This window comes from Chelonoidis abingdonii, chromosome 3 (genome assembly GCF_003597395.2).
Source record: "Chelonoidis abingdonii isolate Lonesome George chromosome 3, CheloAbing_2.0, whole genome shotgun sequence".
NCBI lineage: Eukaryota > Metazoa > Chordata > Testudines > Testudinidae > Chelonoidis > Chelonoidis abingdonii.
The window spans coordinates 68,634,193-68,650,212 of NC_133771.1; the positions used below are offsets into that span (position 1 = coordinate 68,634,193).

Sequence of the window (16,020 nt, forward strand, 5' to 3'; positions counted from 1 at the left end):
GTGATCCGCCTGTCCTCTGGCCCCTGTGTCCCTCCCAGGACCTGGTGCCCTTTTACCTGATTTGCTGCCCCATGGCAGTAACACCTCAATCTTAGGGTTTCCCCTCCCTGGGAAACCCCCACCCTCTATCCCCATCTTGCCTCAGTATATGGCTACTACCAGTCATTGTCTAGCCCCACACCCTGGGGCAGACTGCACTATCAGCCTACTCATCACTGGCAAGGAGGTTTTGGACCTGCTGCCTTAGCCTACCCCTGGGCTGCCCTCTGCAACCTCCAGTACCTTTTAGCCCAATGCTAGGCCACAGCTTGGGGCTTTCCAGGCTGGAGCTCCCCAGCTCCTCTACCTTTCCCTGGCCCTGCTTCACTCAGGTACCTTGTGTCTAGCTCCCTGCAGCCAGGACCTTCTCCCTCTACAAACAGAGACTGGCTGGGCCTCTGGCTCACTGTCTCTTTATACAGGCCAGCTGTGGCCTGATTGGGGCGTGACCCAGCTGCAGCCACTTCCCAATCAGCTCACCTTAGTAGCTCCCAGCCACAACCTTCCCCCAGGGCTGTTTTAATCCATTCAGGGCAGGAGCAGGATACAGGATGTTTAAAAGTTCGCTGGCGCAGTTTACTGACTCAGTTAGACCTCAGCAAAACCAATATTCCCATTGGTATTACTGCTTGCTGTGTGCTCCACAATATCTGTGAGAGTAAGGAGGAGATGTTTATGGCAAGGTGGGAGGTTGAAGCAAATTGCCTGGCCGCTGATTATGCACAGCCAAACAGCAGGGCAGTTAGAAAACCACAGCAGGGCATCAGAGAAACTTTGAAAACCAGTTTCATAACTGGTCAGGCTACGGGGTGAAAGTTCTGTTTGTTTCTCCTTGATGAAAGCCCACCCCCTTGGTTCACTCTACTTCCCTGTAAGCCAACTGCCCTCTCCTCCCCCCTTTGATCTCCGCTTGCAGAGGCAATAAAGTCATTGTCATTTCAAATTCATGCATTCTTTATTAATTCATCACACAAATGGGGGGATAACTGCCAAGATAGCCTGGGAGGGGTGGGGGAGGAGGGAAGCACAGGGGTATGGTAGTTGTATGGGGCACCCCTGAGAATGGCATGCAGCTCATCATAGAAGCGGCATGTCTGGGGCTCTGACCCAGAGTGGCCTTTTGCCTCTCTAGCTCTTTAGTAGGCTTCATGCAGCACTGCTGCGGGTCCCTGTTATAACCTCTCTCCTTCATGCCCTTGGAGACTTTTTCAAATATTCCAGCATTTCATCTTTTGGAACGGAGTTCGGATAGCATGGATTCGTCTCCTCATACAGCGATCAGATTTAGTTCCTCTTTTTCGGTCCATGCTGGAGCTCTTTTGCTATTCTGGGACTCCATGATCACCTGTGCTGATGAGCTCTGCATGGTCACTTGTGCTGATCAGCTCGCTGCGCTGGGCAAACAGGAAATGAAATTCAAAAGTTTGCAGGGCTTTTCCTGTCTACCTGGCCAGTGCATCTGAGTTGAGAGTGCTGTCCAGAGCAGTCACAATGGAGCACTCTGGGATAGCTCCCGGAGGCCAATACCGTCGAATTGCATCCACACTACCCCAAATTTCACCCAGCAGGGTCGATTTCAGCACTAACCCCCTCGTCGGGGAGGAGTACAGAAATCGATTTTCAGAGACCTTTAAGTCGACAAAAATGCTGTCATGTGGGCAGGTGCAGGGTTAAATCGATCTAATGCTGCTAAATTGGACCTAAACTCGTAGTGCAGACCAGGGCTAAGAGTTGCATTAAAGAACTGCAGCTGCTGTCTCTAGACACACTAGCAGCCATATTATTTTCAGGGAATAGCAAGGCAACAACTTTAAAAACAAACAAAAGAACCTCAAATATTAAATCGAACAGAAGTTAAACCAAGTGTGCTCTCTCTGGCTTCCTGATGCTCAATAGGAGTCTGATCCTGCACTCACAGAAGTCAGTAGTGAAGTTCTCATTGACTCCTCTAGGGCAAGAGCAGACTCTTAATGGCAGACCTCCAAGGGAAGCAAATTCCCGAACAGGGAGCCTTCAAATACATGCCTTTCTTCTAGTCCTTAGACTTAGAGAGGTCAACTGAGGCATTTTTCTTCATGAGAAATATATTACTCACTGTAATGGAGATAGGGTTTTTTTTCATTAGGTTAGTGGAAAATATTGCCTTAAAAACAGAAAAAAAGCCTTTTTTTAAAAAACTTTTCTCCTTAAAAAAAAAATAGTGAAAAATGTCTGAAATGAGCTGTGAGTGCAGCATCCGCTAGCCATTCTGTGAATAGTTTATCCTTCTTTCAGTGTGAAAACTGCACATGTAAGGCCTTTTTTTAAAAGTGGCTGTATAAACTGTGCATAGTATTCATGTAAGAAGCATTGCCCGCCAGTTCTGGCCAAAAGAATGCTCCTGCTGAATGTAATACAACCATAACTATTGTACGATGAAAAGTACTTAACAGAAGAAAGGGGCATGATTTTCGTTTACCAGCTGTGGTGCCCCTAAAAAACAACTGGAAGTCAATGAAGTCAGTGACCAAATGCCAGAAGATAAACTAAGTTACTTGTAGGAACTCTTCAGTCATGTTTTATCCTTCTCAACCATCCGCTGTTGTTGCTTATCATTTTGGCTTGTGGGCTCCTCAGAGGGAGGAACTATGACATATATTTGGACAGTGACTATAAACCATGGGTACTACCATACAAGAAATAATAACTTCTTTAAAAAAATGTGTATGCTAGGATCCTTAGGTCCTGTTTGCCTGTCTGCCCCCATTTTTCCAGCAGCGTCCTGCTGCAGCAGTGAAACTCAGCTGTTTGCTTTAAAGTTGATGCATAATTTCTAACTGTTAAAGAAAGTCAGTGAGGGAAAAACTCACCTAGATGTACAGCCACTGGAGCTCTAGCCATGCAGTCGGATGTCAACCATTTCACAGATATTAGCTACTTCATTGCTGCAACCCCTTTGTGTGGTAGATATTGCCTCCTCTCCACAGAAATTCAAAATGAGCTACAAATACACTAAGGCCAACATTTTTCAAGTGTTGAGTGTATATAGTTCAGCACTGAAGTGCTCCATTTTAGGTACTTCACTTAGAAAATTTCCACCCATCACATGATTAGGAGTAGGGAGTCTCTGTCAGAGATGGGATTAGACCTGGGTAAAATTTTCAAAAGTGGAAGTCATAAAGGTATTTAGAAACGTAATGCCCATCCAACACCTTTGTGAATCCTACCCTTAGGAGCCTAAATCTTATTTTATCTAGTGCTAACTTCCATTGATTTCAGTAGCGAGGCAAGGTAATATCTTTGAATTTCTTTCTGTTAGTGAGAGAGACAAGCTTTCAAGCTTACACAGAGCTCTTCAAGTCTGTGCAAGCTTGAAAGCTTGTCTCTCTGACCCAGAAAAGTGGGTTCAATAAAAGATATGACCTCACTCACCTTGTCTCTAATATCCTGGGACCAACATGGCTAGAGTAGAACAGCATACAATGATTTCAACGGAAGTCAGAAGCCTGAATATTTTTGTGGATCTGGGCCTCGTGCACTTTTCAAAAGATTACCCTTTGTTTAGGCCCCTAAACTACACGGCCACTCTTTGTAGCCAAAGGTCATGCTAGCTGTTCAGAGTGGTAGCTGGCTCAGCTGCAGGCTATTAGCTGATAGGAAGCTTATTCCTGCATCATCTGTAGTAGCCTGCGAAGTTCTGACCCCAACAGCTGTGAACTTGATCTGATGCCTTCCCAAATCTCAAAGGACTGATGGATGGGAGGGAGCTGTGACTAACCTTTGATCAGTGACAAGCTTTCAACCTGAGTTTACATGTTACCACGCTATCTTTACAAGGAAAGAGCTAGAAACTTATTTTTATACTAAGGCCTAGAGTCTCTTCCCTCGGCTCAAAAGAGCACTGGCTTCACTTTCAGCATGGCTTGAAGACATCCCTCATCTAGACCTAAATCTTCTTACAAGGAAAACGGCACATTAGGAGAATTTAAGTTTTCAGTTGTCAGATTCCACTGGATCCAGAGTCCACAGGACCATTCTATCCTAGCTATTTTTAAAGGCACTTCTGTACCTAAGTGTGAACAAAAGCTGATCACATAAGATTTTATTCTGGATGGTTTTCCTTCTCATTTGTTTAATAACACTGATAAAAAGTATTTAAACCAACCTGTGGAGATTTTATTCACCAGTCACTCAATGACAACCTCAGTGAACACTTGTTAAAAGAGTATGTCATCTCTTTGGCATGATAATGTTTTGAATTACGTACATGAGCTGATTAATGTGCCTGAAAACAAAGCAGGACATGTATGTTGATCTAGCACTGAACAGATTAAATAAAGTGCCATATAGTCAACTTTGTGACATATACACAAATATTGTACCTGAGCCTTCATGTGAATAAATTCGGAGTCCAGCTGGCAAGCTAATATCTTTTGTCAATGTAGTTTAAAAGGTAGTCTAAAAAGACTAGCAATTCTCTCTCAGTTACACTTATTTAATTGAAATCCACACTTGGACTCCAAACTAAACCTGAATAATCATCTATAGAAGTTTGAGGGAATATTCAGACAAGCAGAGTGACAAATTCTTTTAATGTCCAAGTTGCTACATAAATTAGTAAAGCAAGTTACTCTGCAGCATTAAAAAAAACCCACTACACTCCTACAATATACAGAGCAATTAGGTCCATTATATTTACATAAAAACTTTAATATGGTTATGAAATCTCAAGGCTCCTTCTAGTGATGAAAAAATTTTCCATTGATGAACAACACAAGCAGGGCCGACCCTACCATTTAGGCAGCCTAGGCAATCACCTAGGGTGCCAGGATTATTTGGGGGGTGGCATTTTGTCGGGGGGGCGGCAGGCGGCTCCGGTTGACCTGCCACAGTCGTGCTTGCGGAGGGTCCGCTGGTCCGCAGCTCCGGTGGAGCTGCCGCAGTCGTGCCTGCGGACGGTCGGCTGTTCCCGTGGCTCTGGTGGACCGCCCGCAGGCATGCCTGCGGCAGCTCCACCGGAGCCACGGACCAACGGACCCTCCGCAGGAATGATTGTGGCAGCTCCACCGGAGCCGCGGGATCAGCACAGGGGGCATCGAAATGGCTGTGCGCCTAGGGTGTGAGAAACCCTAGCGCCAGTCCTGAGCTCAAGTATATCTTTACTGGAACTAACTCCAGTATCATGAGTTTAGAGCTACTCCTTCCTCCCCTAGTTGATATGAGCAGTTAAAGTCTAAAACATGGGGACTGGTTCTGCAGTTCTTATAGGGGAAATATTTTTACTATAATCATTATTTGTTTTCCATCCATGTACCGCCAGATCTGGCCCCCTTATGACTGAACTCTTCAGGCCTGATTCTCTCTTTCATCTTGTATCTTTCATAGTCATTTGCAACAGTACCCAAGTGCCTGTAAAACATCACCATTCCAGTCTGGTAGTGTTTTGTACCCACTCTGCACTGATTACCCATGTGGTATAAAATGGCACCACTAGGCACAAAAGTATTTTCAGAAGTGTTTGTTTGCATGGCTGTCAATTAGCAGCATGGTACAACCGTTTGATTATGCTCATTCTTAAAGACTTTGAAATCAATGTATTTTGGCATTTAGAATATGCAAAGCAAACACTGTGGTCGGGAGAGCATGGAGGAGAAATTCTGCAGGGTACTAAAGCTCTCACTGAAGCACTTGATAGCAGGCAAGTGTTAATTTCCTAGATTTGGTTGATAAAGAGAGGCTGAGATTATCCCATCACCACATTTTTTGGAATCCATTCAGGTATGTTGAGTTAACAGGGGTCTGTCACTAGCTAGTCAGCCTTGCAAGCTGCTCATTCTTGTGTTCCAAAATAAAAACCTCACTGTTCTGCTACCACTATTAGAATCTTCATTTGCTCAACATTTGTCATGGCCTTCACCTTCACATGACAAGGGAGCTCTCCAGAAGCTAGTTAAATTTAAACACACAAGAAATGTCTGCTAGTCAAATGCTCCCAAACTTGTTGTATAACTCAGTGCACCCTATGGTAAGTTCCTTTGTTATTGTTGAAGTCGTAGCCAAACCCCTCCCCCCCCAACCCTTAAGTTTCCAAATGTAACAAAAAGTTTTAGATACACACTTTAATATAATTTCTGCGACATTTTCATAAAATACAGATATATAATTATAGAAATAATGCATATATAGCATTTACTATATTGATAAAAAGCTAGTCTTTGCCATGACACACCAATAACTATTTACAATATGAACTGAAGTTTAAGGAAGAAATGTTTCAAGCAATATTGTGAGATTATAAGATTAAAAATAACGAAGAAAAAGCAACCAGTAAATGGTACTGAAAAATTCCCAAATTACAATGCAAATACTATCTCCACACATTTGCACACGTGCACACGCACACACATGCTACAATGCAATGCAAATATTATCTCCGCTCACACACACACAATCCTGCAGTCCTTATTCAGGAGTTTCCCCAAGTAAGGTCTTGCCGGATTTCATACACCAGCCCCCCCTCCCCACAACCCCATTACGAAGGCATACACTGTATGGAGAATTCTCCCACTTATTCCTTTCAAACAAAAAGCACAGAGTATGAAGTCCATTTAAAGCTTTGCACAGTGACAGGATTTCAAATATTTTGTTAGGACAGGGATTGCCAGACACAAATATCTTGCAAATTAAATTGTCATAGCACCATTGATTTGGCACTTGCTGAAGATCTGTCCCTTGCCAACTGTAATTTAAAGGCAATTTATAAAACTGTATTTCCTTATTTTAGTATGAACTTTAAAGACACAGCATGGGTGGGAGGTAGAAAAAAGAACACATTGTACTGCGGGTACTCTTCATCAGGGGATCTGTCTGAAAGGACACGCATGGGCTGACACCAATCCCCACAATCTAAGATACTTACATGCACCTCCTCCCCCATTACCGTAGTATCTGAGTGCCTCACAGGCTTTAACGTATTTCTCCTCACAACACTCCTGTGAGATAGGGAAGTGCTATTATCCCATTTTACATGTGGGAAACTGAGACACGGAGAGGCTAAGGGCTGGATTTTGAAAGGTATTTAGGTGCCTAGCGGGATTTTCAAAAGCACCTGTTAGGAGCGAGATGCTTTTGAAAATCCCACTAGGCACCTAAATATCTTTCGAAGTCTGGCCCTAAGTGACTTGTCCACTGTTACACAGAATGTTTGTAGCTAAGGAAGACCTTGAACTCAGGACTCCTCAGTCCTGTGGCAAGCATCCTACACCTCCCTTATGTCAGGGGGAGGGAGAGATTGTTTTTCCTCCCCTTACGCCACATCCCTAGTGAAAACATATTAGCTATAATGAGTATTTCTTACAATGTAAGCAGCTAAGTTATTGTTTGCTAGAAAACAGACAGTGGCCCTGAGAAATGCAATGAGCTACGTTTGTTGAAATCTAAAACCATACAACTAAGGGCTTGGTTTTCATTTGCACCATGTCACTTTACACTGCTCTGGCCATAAAAAGTATTTAAATAACATTTGCACTAGCTTTAAATTGTCTTTATAATACCCGAGTGGTAGCATAGGAGGCTTAGTGTAAAAGGAATGAGGCCTCCAATCTTTAAAGATTAAAATCTGTTCCATAGTTTTTAAGATCTAAAATCTGACAGGTGTGTAGATCAGAATGCATCTTCAAATGTGCAGCTGAGCAACCATATTGATCGCAATTAGGTTGTGCTGGTGTAACTAAGGGCAGAAGTTTGCCAGTAATCTTCCTTTAGTGACAAAAAAAGGCATTTCCCTGTGAACAGATCTCTGTACTTAGAGCTAAAAGCAACTGAAGGAAGTGAACTGTTTAAACTCCATGGAGAAGAGTGAGAAACAAAGCAGTAGCAATCGAAAGGAACAAGAAAGAAAGAAGACTCCCAATGGGATGGAAATAATAGACTGTAGGTGCCATGCTAAAAACCTTAAGCACAGTACTATGGAGGTTGTCTATAGCCATCCTGTTCCAAATTCCTCCTGGTTACATGGGTGTCTTCTCTGACTGCATTCTACTCCTAGTAGCACCCATGTACCTGAGGGCAGAATTTTGGTCACCTGTATAAATTGGGCCTAAGTACCACCACAGACAACTCCTTTGTCAGGATTCTAGGGCAGGCGGTAAATTTGCCCATAAGAAGAGTAAAATTGATAATGGAATTTCTCAGCCTGTTAATTCAATAGGCAACATTTTAAAAGACTTAAACCTGCATTTTCTTTATAACCAATCAAAGATTCATTAAAATATTCTATTCTCCAGCAAAACAATTTAAAATAGAAAATATCTGTGGAAAACACGTATGAAAAAAATGTATCAAGTCTTTCCCCTTGACAAAAATGAATCTCCCCAAAAATTCACTCTGCACAGAGGAATCAGACAAGCTGATCTTTCCACTGCTTATTTTAAATTACTCTTATCACCACAATTTGGATTTGCAACATTTGTTTTTTAAATGATGTGACAACATCAGGTGACTCTTGCCTAACATTGAAATATCCTAATAAGAATGCCATGTCACTGACAGGCTACAAACAGCATAACATGAGAAGGAAAGCTATTCTTTCCATTTACTTTGTAGATAATCCATAGCTAACTTCCTATTTTAGACTGAACTCTGCATGCTTAGCACTTGAAGTCCAATTAACTATTGTATCTCTTATAACAGAAGAAAATTGTACTATGTGTTTGCTGCATCAGCTCAGCACTCGATGAACACTGCAGGGAAATTTGCTAGTTCTGTAGGAAATATGTTTTATTTTTATTTTTTAATTCAGACCCAAGTGTCATTTCATTCTTTAAAGGGCTAAGAAAGGGGGAGGGCAAAAGGGGAGGAAGTCCTGCTTAATTTGTTGCATATGTTCCAACGTGTTATACAACTAAGTGTACATCCCAGAAAACTAAATGGACTGTGCCACAACAAACTCCGCAGAACTCAAACCAGAAAACAATCTGGCCCCAAGCAAGTCAAATGATTCAGCGAAGCTTCCTCTCATATTATATATACACTTTACAAGCTACATTGTGTCCTTTCATATTCCAAGAGAAATACATCGTAGACACCAAACATAGTGTACTTTTCCTTAAGAGGCTTCATCAAACCATATGTGCAGACACTTGAGATGATGACAGTGTTAAGCTTCCTAGGGTCCTAGAGTCAAAGAAATTCTGCTGCCCTCCGCTGCTAAGTAAGTGAACTCCTTCCACAGGGGGCAACATCTGCCGATCAGTCATGGTTCCACTTGGTGAGGACCCCAAGAAACTTCCTTGGGAAGAAACAATTTTCTCAGGACTGGCAGCCAGTTTGGGGGATGTGGAAAAGTTATATCCATACAAAGCACAGGGACTGTGTAGTCTAAATGTATTGTAAGAGCCTTGGTGGGTTTGATTAGTGGTGAAGGCATTGCTTGATGGGGATGGCATGATGTACTGAAGCTGTGGCGACATCCCTGATATCTGCATAGATAAACCAGTTTGTGGGCAGCTGAATGCATCACCGTCACTGCTCGTCATGGACATGTTCACAGTTGTGCTACTTGACACACCCACATAAGAGGGAGTCCTTGGGGGTGCAAAGGTCTCACTGGTTTGGTTTGTGAGCCTGTTGTAGGTTTCAGCCAGAGAAGTGCTGTATCTATTAAGGGTTAAGCCTGAACGGGCACAAGCCGTATAGTCAGCTGGAGCAAGGCTACAGAGCTGGCTAGTGTTGGGACCCAGATGGAAGGCAGGAGAAGAGCAAGGGGACCCAGGTAAGAGGTGAGGGTGGGTAGATGGAACTCCATTGCCAGGTCCCTGGAGTAAAGTAGAGGCGCTTGCATTTCCTGGAAGAGAATTTTAAAACATAAATAGCATACCAGAAAAGGTTAACGTCTTAGACTGCATTTGATCAGCAACTGCAACCTGTGCTCTCCTGGTACTAAACACGATCAGTTTGATACAAAGATTTTTATAAATGTTACAGATATTATCCCTTCAAAATACACTAACTAAATATGGAATACAAGTTGGGACTGTGCAACCCTCCTTACACCCAAGGTTACATCAAGGTTTGTTCTCCTATCGCACAGTTTAGTTATTTCAGTAGACACTGGAAGCAAATTGTCATGGCCGAGGCTCTGGTGTTGCAAATTTCAATTCAGAATGTATCTTAATTCAAAATTATGAACCCTAGAAGAGTTTGCCCTGAATTATTTATAACTGGCATGCCCTTTGGAGTGCATTTATAGCCTTGGGCTCAGTATGTGTTACACATGCCCCTCTGTGCCTGATCTACAGAGGACAGGAGTCTGCTACAGCTAGGGAACTAGCCCTTAAAGTTTAGCTCAAGCTGTAGAGGCTCAAGTGTTGAAATGATTCTATGAAAATCAAAGCAGAATATTATGAAGCATTGCCTTATTTTAAAATCCTGATCATACAGCTATGTATTGACATGTCTGTGCTATACAATTTGTTGTAATCAGAAAGTCTGTGTTATTTTTGAACCATATACTTGAAGAACACAGGTGGGGAAATGAGTCGGAAAAAATGCAATAATTAATACAGCCCAAGAGAGCTCTCAAGACTCCAAGAGTCTCCCTAGCTGCAGGAGAGCTTCCTGTTCTTAGTGGGTAGATCTCCCTCAGAAACGACCACATAAAGCTGATTTTGGCTTTCTGTAATTACCTAAACCAATGGCCCTTAGAGGGAGGAATCTACAACTCTTCCGCACTCAAGAGTCATATATGACAATTGGATAGCTTGGGAGTGATGTGAAGAAACACAAAGCAGTTTTTTCCCCAACACATAAACAGTTTTTCAAGACAGATATATGAGTAAAAATACCAGATTCCCAGTGAACTTTGCCTACCTCCTCTTGTTCTGCCCACAGTGCACTGCATCGACTACCACCAGGCACCATGAAACCCTTGCAATCACAACTTAAAATGTACCTATTTTTTCTCTCAGGCTGTGTCAATGTGCCCCCAATGTGGAGACAAGGTCTAACAATCAGGATACCATTCAGCAAAAGGATAAGTCTCAGCTCTGTAGTGAAGCTACCAGGCAAGGAGACAGAGGTATATTAGAACTAAAATGCTGCCATAAACCTAGCTTCCATTCTCACTATCTGTGAACAGCAATTGTAACTTCCACAGCCTGTGTGACCACCAGAGAAGGGGAGAGGAGAGAAACCAGAACTGTGAGTACGTCTTTTGTGAGAAGCAGGACGTTTATTGATATGAGCACCCTGCTTTCAAAACAGCACTGTTACTTAAAAGTAAATAAGTAAGGTTGATCTGCCTCCTGGAGAGATGAGCGTGGTAAGCAAGCAGTATAAACTGCCTTTGAGAGCTTATGTACGCAGTATGTCCATAGTATGCAATCAGCTTTCTATGGCAAGCCCTCTCTCTCTCTCTCTCTCTCTCTCACACACACACACACCACTAGCCTTGCCAGAACTCAGCCAACCTGTCTGAAGTGTCACATGCATGATATTATGCTGGCATAGGGCTATTCTGGAAAGTTTGAGGCAAATAAAGCTGTGTGTTTTGGAAATCCGACGATTTAAAAAAAAAAAAAAGGAAGATGATTTCACTTCTTGAAAACTCTCCTAGCCTTTTTTGGCTTTTTGTAACTCAAAATGGCTTGGCACAGAAACTCCAATTTTGTGTTTGGCCATGGCAAGGATTGGTGCCCGGGACTGTTTTTTTGTTTTATTAGAAGGTGGAGGAGGAAAGAGGCTAGTTATTAAAAGTGGTTTCTACACATACTAGAGGCTCTGAGGATTTATTAATGCTTCCTGATGTGAATGAGACTGCCACAAAGGTTGAGGTGAGGGGGCATGATTGCAGTCAGGCAAGCACGTGGCATGTATGGGGAGGCACTTAAAGCAGCAAAAGAGATCTGGTTTGGATGGGGAGGGATGAGACATACACCTGAACCCACAGAGAGATGGTTTGAGGTCCAGAGAGTGATCTGCCTCTGCTCAAGAAGTTCCACTTTACGTGCCTCTTCCTCCACATAGCTCTCCCTCAAAAAGGGGTGTGGGCTACACAGCAGGCCAGAGAAAGCCACATGGAGAGAGGCAGTCTCCAGCTCTTTGCAAAGCCTACTGGAGTCTCTAGGCAGTTGCTGAGCAGTTCTTATGTTTTTCAGAATCTAAGGAGTTTCTCCAAGGGAAAGTTAGTGTTAAATTTGCCAATATCTATGAAATACTTCAGCACCCTCCCCCAGCCCATCCACACTTTTTTAAAGAAAACTAAAACCACACACAAGAGAGAGTCTGGAAATGCATGGTGAAAGTCACCTATAAATGAACTCTGCCCCTGCATCTCTGCCCAAGAGCAGCCAAGACCCAGGGACCATCCTGTCCTTAATAACTCACATCTTCAGCCACATTAGTGGCATTAAAACCAAGAACTGACTTAACTTGATAACCTTACACCTGTAGAAAAATGAAACTTCCGCTGCAGCAGCATTTACACTGAAGTACCCTCACTTATACTACCCTATCACAAGCTACTCCTGTCGACTTTTAAATTATCACCCTTATGCAGTCATTGGAAAGAGTCAGCTTTCTACTTCTTCTCTTCAAAGGGCACCAGTCTCAGGACAATCCTCCAGACATATGGAATTTCAAATGCAAGTGTCATGATACTGAAAGATATACAGCTACAAACCTCAGAAAGGCTGGACCAAAAGACAGACAACACATGCAGCGAAACGTTAGAGTAAGTGGGAAGACATGCATAGCATAGACACTTATTGCATAGACACAAAGTAGATAGCCACAAAATACAGCCTTCAGAGTCTATGAAAACCTCATTTAGCAAGAGTCCTTCACCAGGCTATCTCCATTTTACAAGAGATGAAGTGGAATGGAGCAAAATTATGGTAGTTTGGGTGATCTTTACTATGCACTTCCATATTTATTTTAAGTGTAGTCTTTATTTTGAAATTTCTGGCTAACATTTGTGGGTTTATTTGAGAGAACCTCAGTGCTTTTTTTAGGGCTCCTCCACTTCTTAAAATATTCTCAACTTCAGTTCCAGCTTAATGAATGTTTGTTGTTATTGTTGTTTTTGGGGGGTAGGGTGAGGTTGGTTAGGGTTTTTGTGCTTAGCATGCATATTAGTCTGGATTAATGTATTTGTGAATTTTAAAGGCTTAATCCTTGGTGAAAAGCAAATTAAGTACTGGGGAAATGTTCAAGTTAATACATAGCTGTGTCAGTAATAGTATATGACTCCCTTTTTTATGATTACTGGCATAATGTTGTAGAACAGTGAATTTACTGAACTGGGTTTTAGAAGCTACAATAATAGACCTCTTTTGTCCTGTTCATTGCAAACCTGTTAAATTAGCTTATTTCTCTCTGAAAATAAAAACCCCATCATCTGCATTTGGAGTTAAGCTTAGTTTTTCTGTAAGTGATACACTTATCTAGTTTTTCATAAGGAGTGGTAGCACAATTTTATATTTAGACATTTGGTTTTTTTCAGCACTACAAATAAGATTATTACCTTGTTTGGGGATCCCGGGTATATCTTCAAATGTAAGTGTCCTTAGTGATGGTCTCCAGAATGCATAGGACTCCACTAAAGCTTCCAGTCCCATTCTAAATAGAATAAAAACACCACTGTGTGAAAAGAATGATCTGTATTTGGCTTGTCACTTTTTGTAGCTAGTTCATCACTCAGTCTCACACACGGTATGTTTCAGGAAAAAAAATATTTTTAGAACAATGTTTCTCAGATTCTGGTCCATGGACCACCAGTGATCTGCAGTGAATGTGCTGGTGGTCACGGAGAGTTGGCTGGTCCCATAGTGCTGGCTCTTCTTGTCTGCAGCTGCTAAATCACTTTTTAAAAACTGCTAGCATTACCTTTAATAATGTCCTAATAGGACTTTTCCACATAAGTCTGATTGCCAGAAGGATGATCTGCCATCTCACATTAGAAGGAAGGTGACCCATAAAACAACTTCTGTTAAAATGTGATTCAACACTTGTGCAAACAAGATGGGTGACTCATGGATATGCTGCTCTTTTTGAGCCTGTTACTTGGCGCTATTGGGTAAAAAATATCTTTATAAAATAGCTTCAACAGTTTTCTCTCAGCCTTTGTAAGTTTTTGAATGACAAATAGAAATAATTGTCTAACCAGACATCACATTGGATGTGCCACATACATTTATATAAACCAATTTGATCTTATACCTATATTCAGGTCATTCTTTTTGTGCCACAAATTCACAAACAATGCTACTATGTCAGCACCCTGGTATAATTTTGCTGCTAGTTTTGATTGCTACACTCATAAGGCTTGTTAAGTGTCAACATGGAGCACATACCACAAACAAACGCTTGCCTTTGAACAGCAACACTCTGTAAACTGGAAATATGCAAACAGTCCGATTTGAGGCCATCCACATTCTCTTCTGATATTGCTTTTTTTCACACTGCAGTTCCAGCAGGATCACAGATATGTTGCAGGAAGCAGTTATAAAGTATTTATTAGCTCAACCTGGACTAAAACATAGCCTTCATTTTCTGCAGTAATGGTGACTTTTCACTTCTAGTTAAACTGGAGATAAAAGCCACCTCCTGGAGGAGTGTAGCCAAGGCGATAATTTATACAAGATGCCTTCGAACAATTTCCACATTTTATCACCACCCTAATTTATGCTATTAAATGGCCAAGTTTATTTAACAAAACAGTTATGTTTTTCCTGAAGTATTTAAAGAAAAGAAATGTTGGTACCTTCCTGAGGAAAAGATTTTTATAGGGTCAAACCTAAGGCCTAACTGAAGAATGAAACTACTCTCAGCACATAAATTCTGTTTCACTTTGCAAAAAGTACAGAGGGTGCTTTTAAAGGGCAAGGCTACTGATCTTTATAAGGCAGCCTGTGAGACTGTAAATGACCTTAAAGGGAATATTTTTAATTAAACAATTGTTTTATGTAGTGTGACAGGGCAAGGTTACTGCAGCACAATATACAATCAAAATGCATCCAAAAGGAGAATTCAATGACACCACAGTATTTTAACTTTCGGGACAGACTATAATGCCTATGTAAAAGACATACTATAGAGTGCTGGAGAAAATAAAGCCTTTACATTTAGATTCTTCAAAGAAACTTGCTGCAAAAAGAATCAAAAATATGAACCACATTCCCAAATGTATTTGGCCATGTCCTTAGTGCGTGTAAGTCAGCATAGAACTATTGATTTCAAGGGAGCTACATCAGTTTGTAGCAGCTGAGGATCTAGCCCCTTCTACAGTAAACTTCCTTATTGCAACAAAAGGGCGTTTAGATTTGTATTTAAAGGCAGAATGAAACCATTTACAAAGAGGCCCTTTTCAGTGGAATAACCTCACAATTCCATCGTTCTGAATGACACTTTTCATTTAACGTCCACACAAAGAGAATTTAATTATGATTTAAAACAAAAACAACTAGGTCCCAATCCAGAGACAGGATCTGTGTGGCTGGGCCCCTGCAATCACACAGAACCTGAGGAAAGTCAATGGAGCTCTATCCATGCAAACCCAGTTGCAAGACTGCTCTCTAACTTATCCCCACCTTTGGATTTCAAAGCGCATCCCATCTTCCCAGGGAGTCTGTTGGAACATAAAAGGTGACATCTGGCCCCAATGAAGTCAGTAAGAGTTTTGCTATTGACTGCAGTGGTGTGAGGATTTTCTCCAAAGGCTTCTGTGCAGCGATTATTTATTTTGGGGTATTTGACAGCCCCAAGAATAGTGTGGGTGCTAAAGATATATCAAATATACCATTAAATGGTCATTGAAGGAGTTCAGAAGCACATAGGGTGAATTTCTCTCTCTTATTAAATATATAGCACGGCATTCAGCAAATTGAATTTGCTTCTTCCTTAACTAACTCTATCTGAAAGTTAGTTGTTTACTCAATTCTAAGATAAAGGACTAAGTTCACCAAAGCTTTTCCAGACCTGAAGAAGAGCTCTGTCTCTCTCACC

General features: G+C 41.8%; 1 protein-coding gene across 1 annotated transcript in view; it reads right to left on the minus strand.

Annotated features, from left to right (window-relative positions):
- Window positions 1-7,131: 7,131 nt before the first annotated feature.
- Window positions 7,132-16,020, minus strand: part of TBX18 (T-box transcription factor 18) — a 29,183-nt gene continuing 20,294 nt past the window's right edge. The window contains exons 7-8 of the mRNA XM_032805247.2: window positions 13,541-13,635; window positions 7,132-9,862 (exon numbers count right to left, since the gene is read on the minus strand). Coding sequence (XP_032661138.1) covers window positions 9,138-9,862; window positions 13,541-13,635 — 820 coding nt within the window. The 3' untranslated portion in view covers window positions 7,132-9,137. The remainder of the gene's footprint in view (window positions 9,863-13,540; window positions 13,636-16,020) is intronic.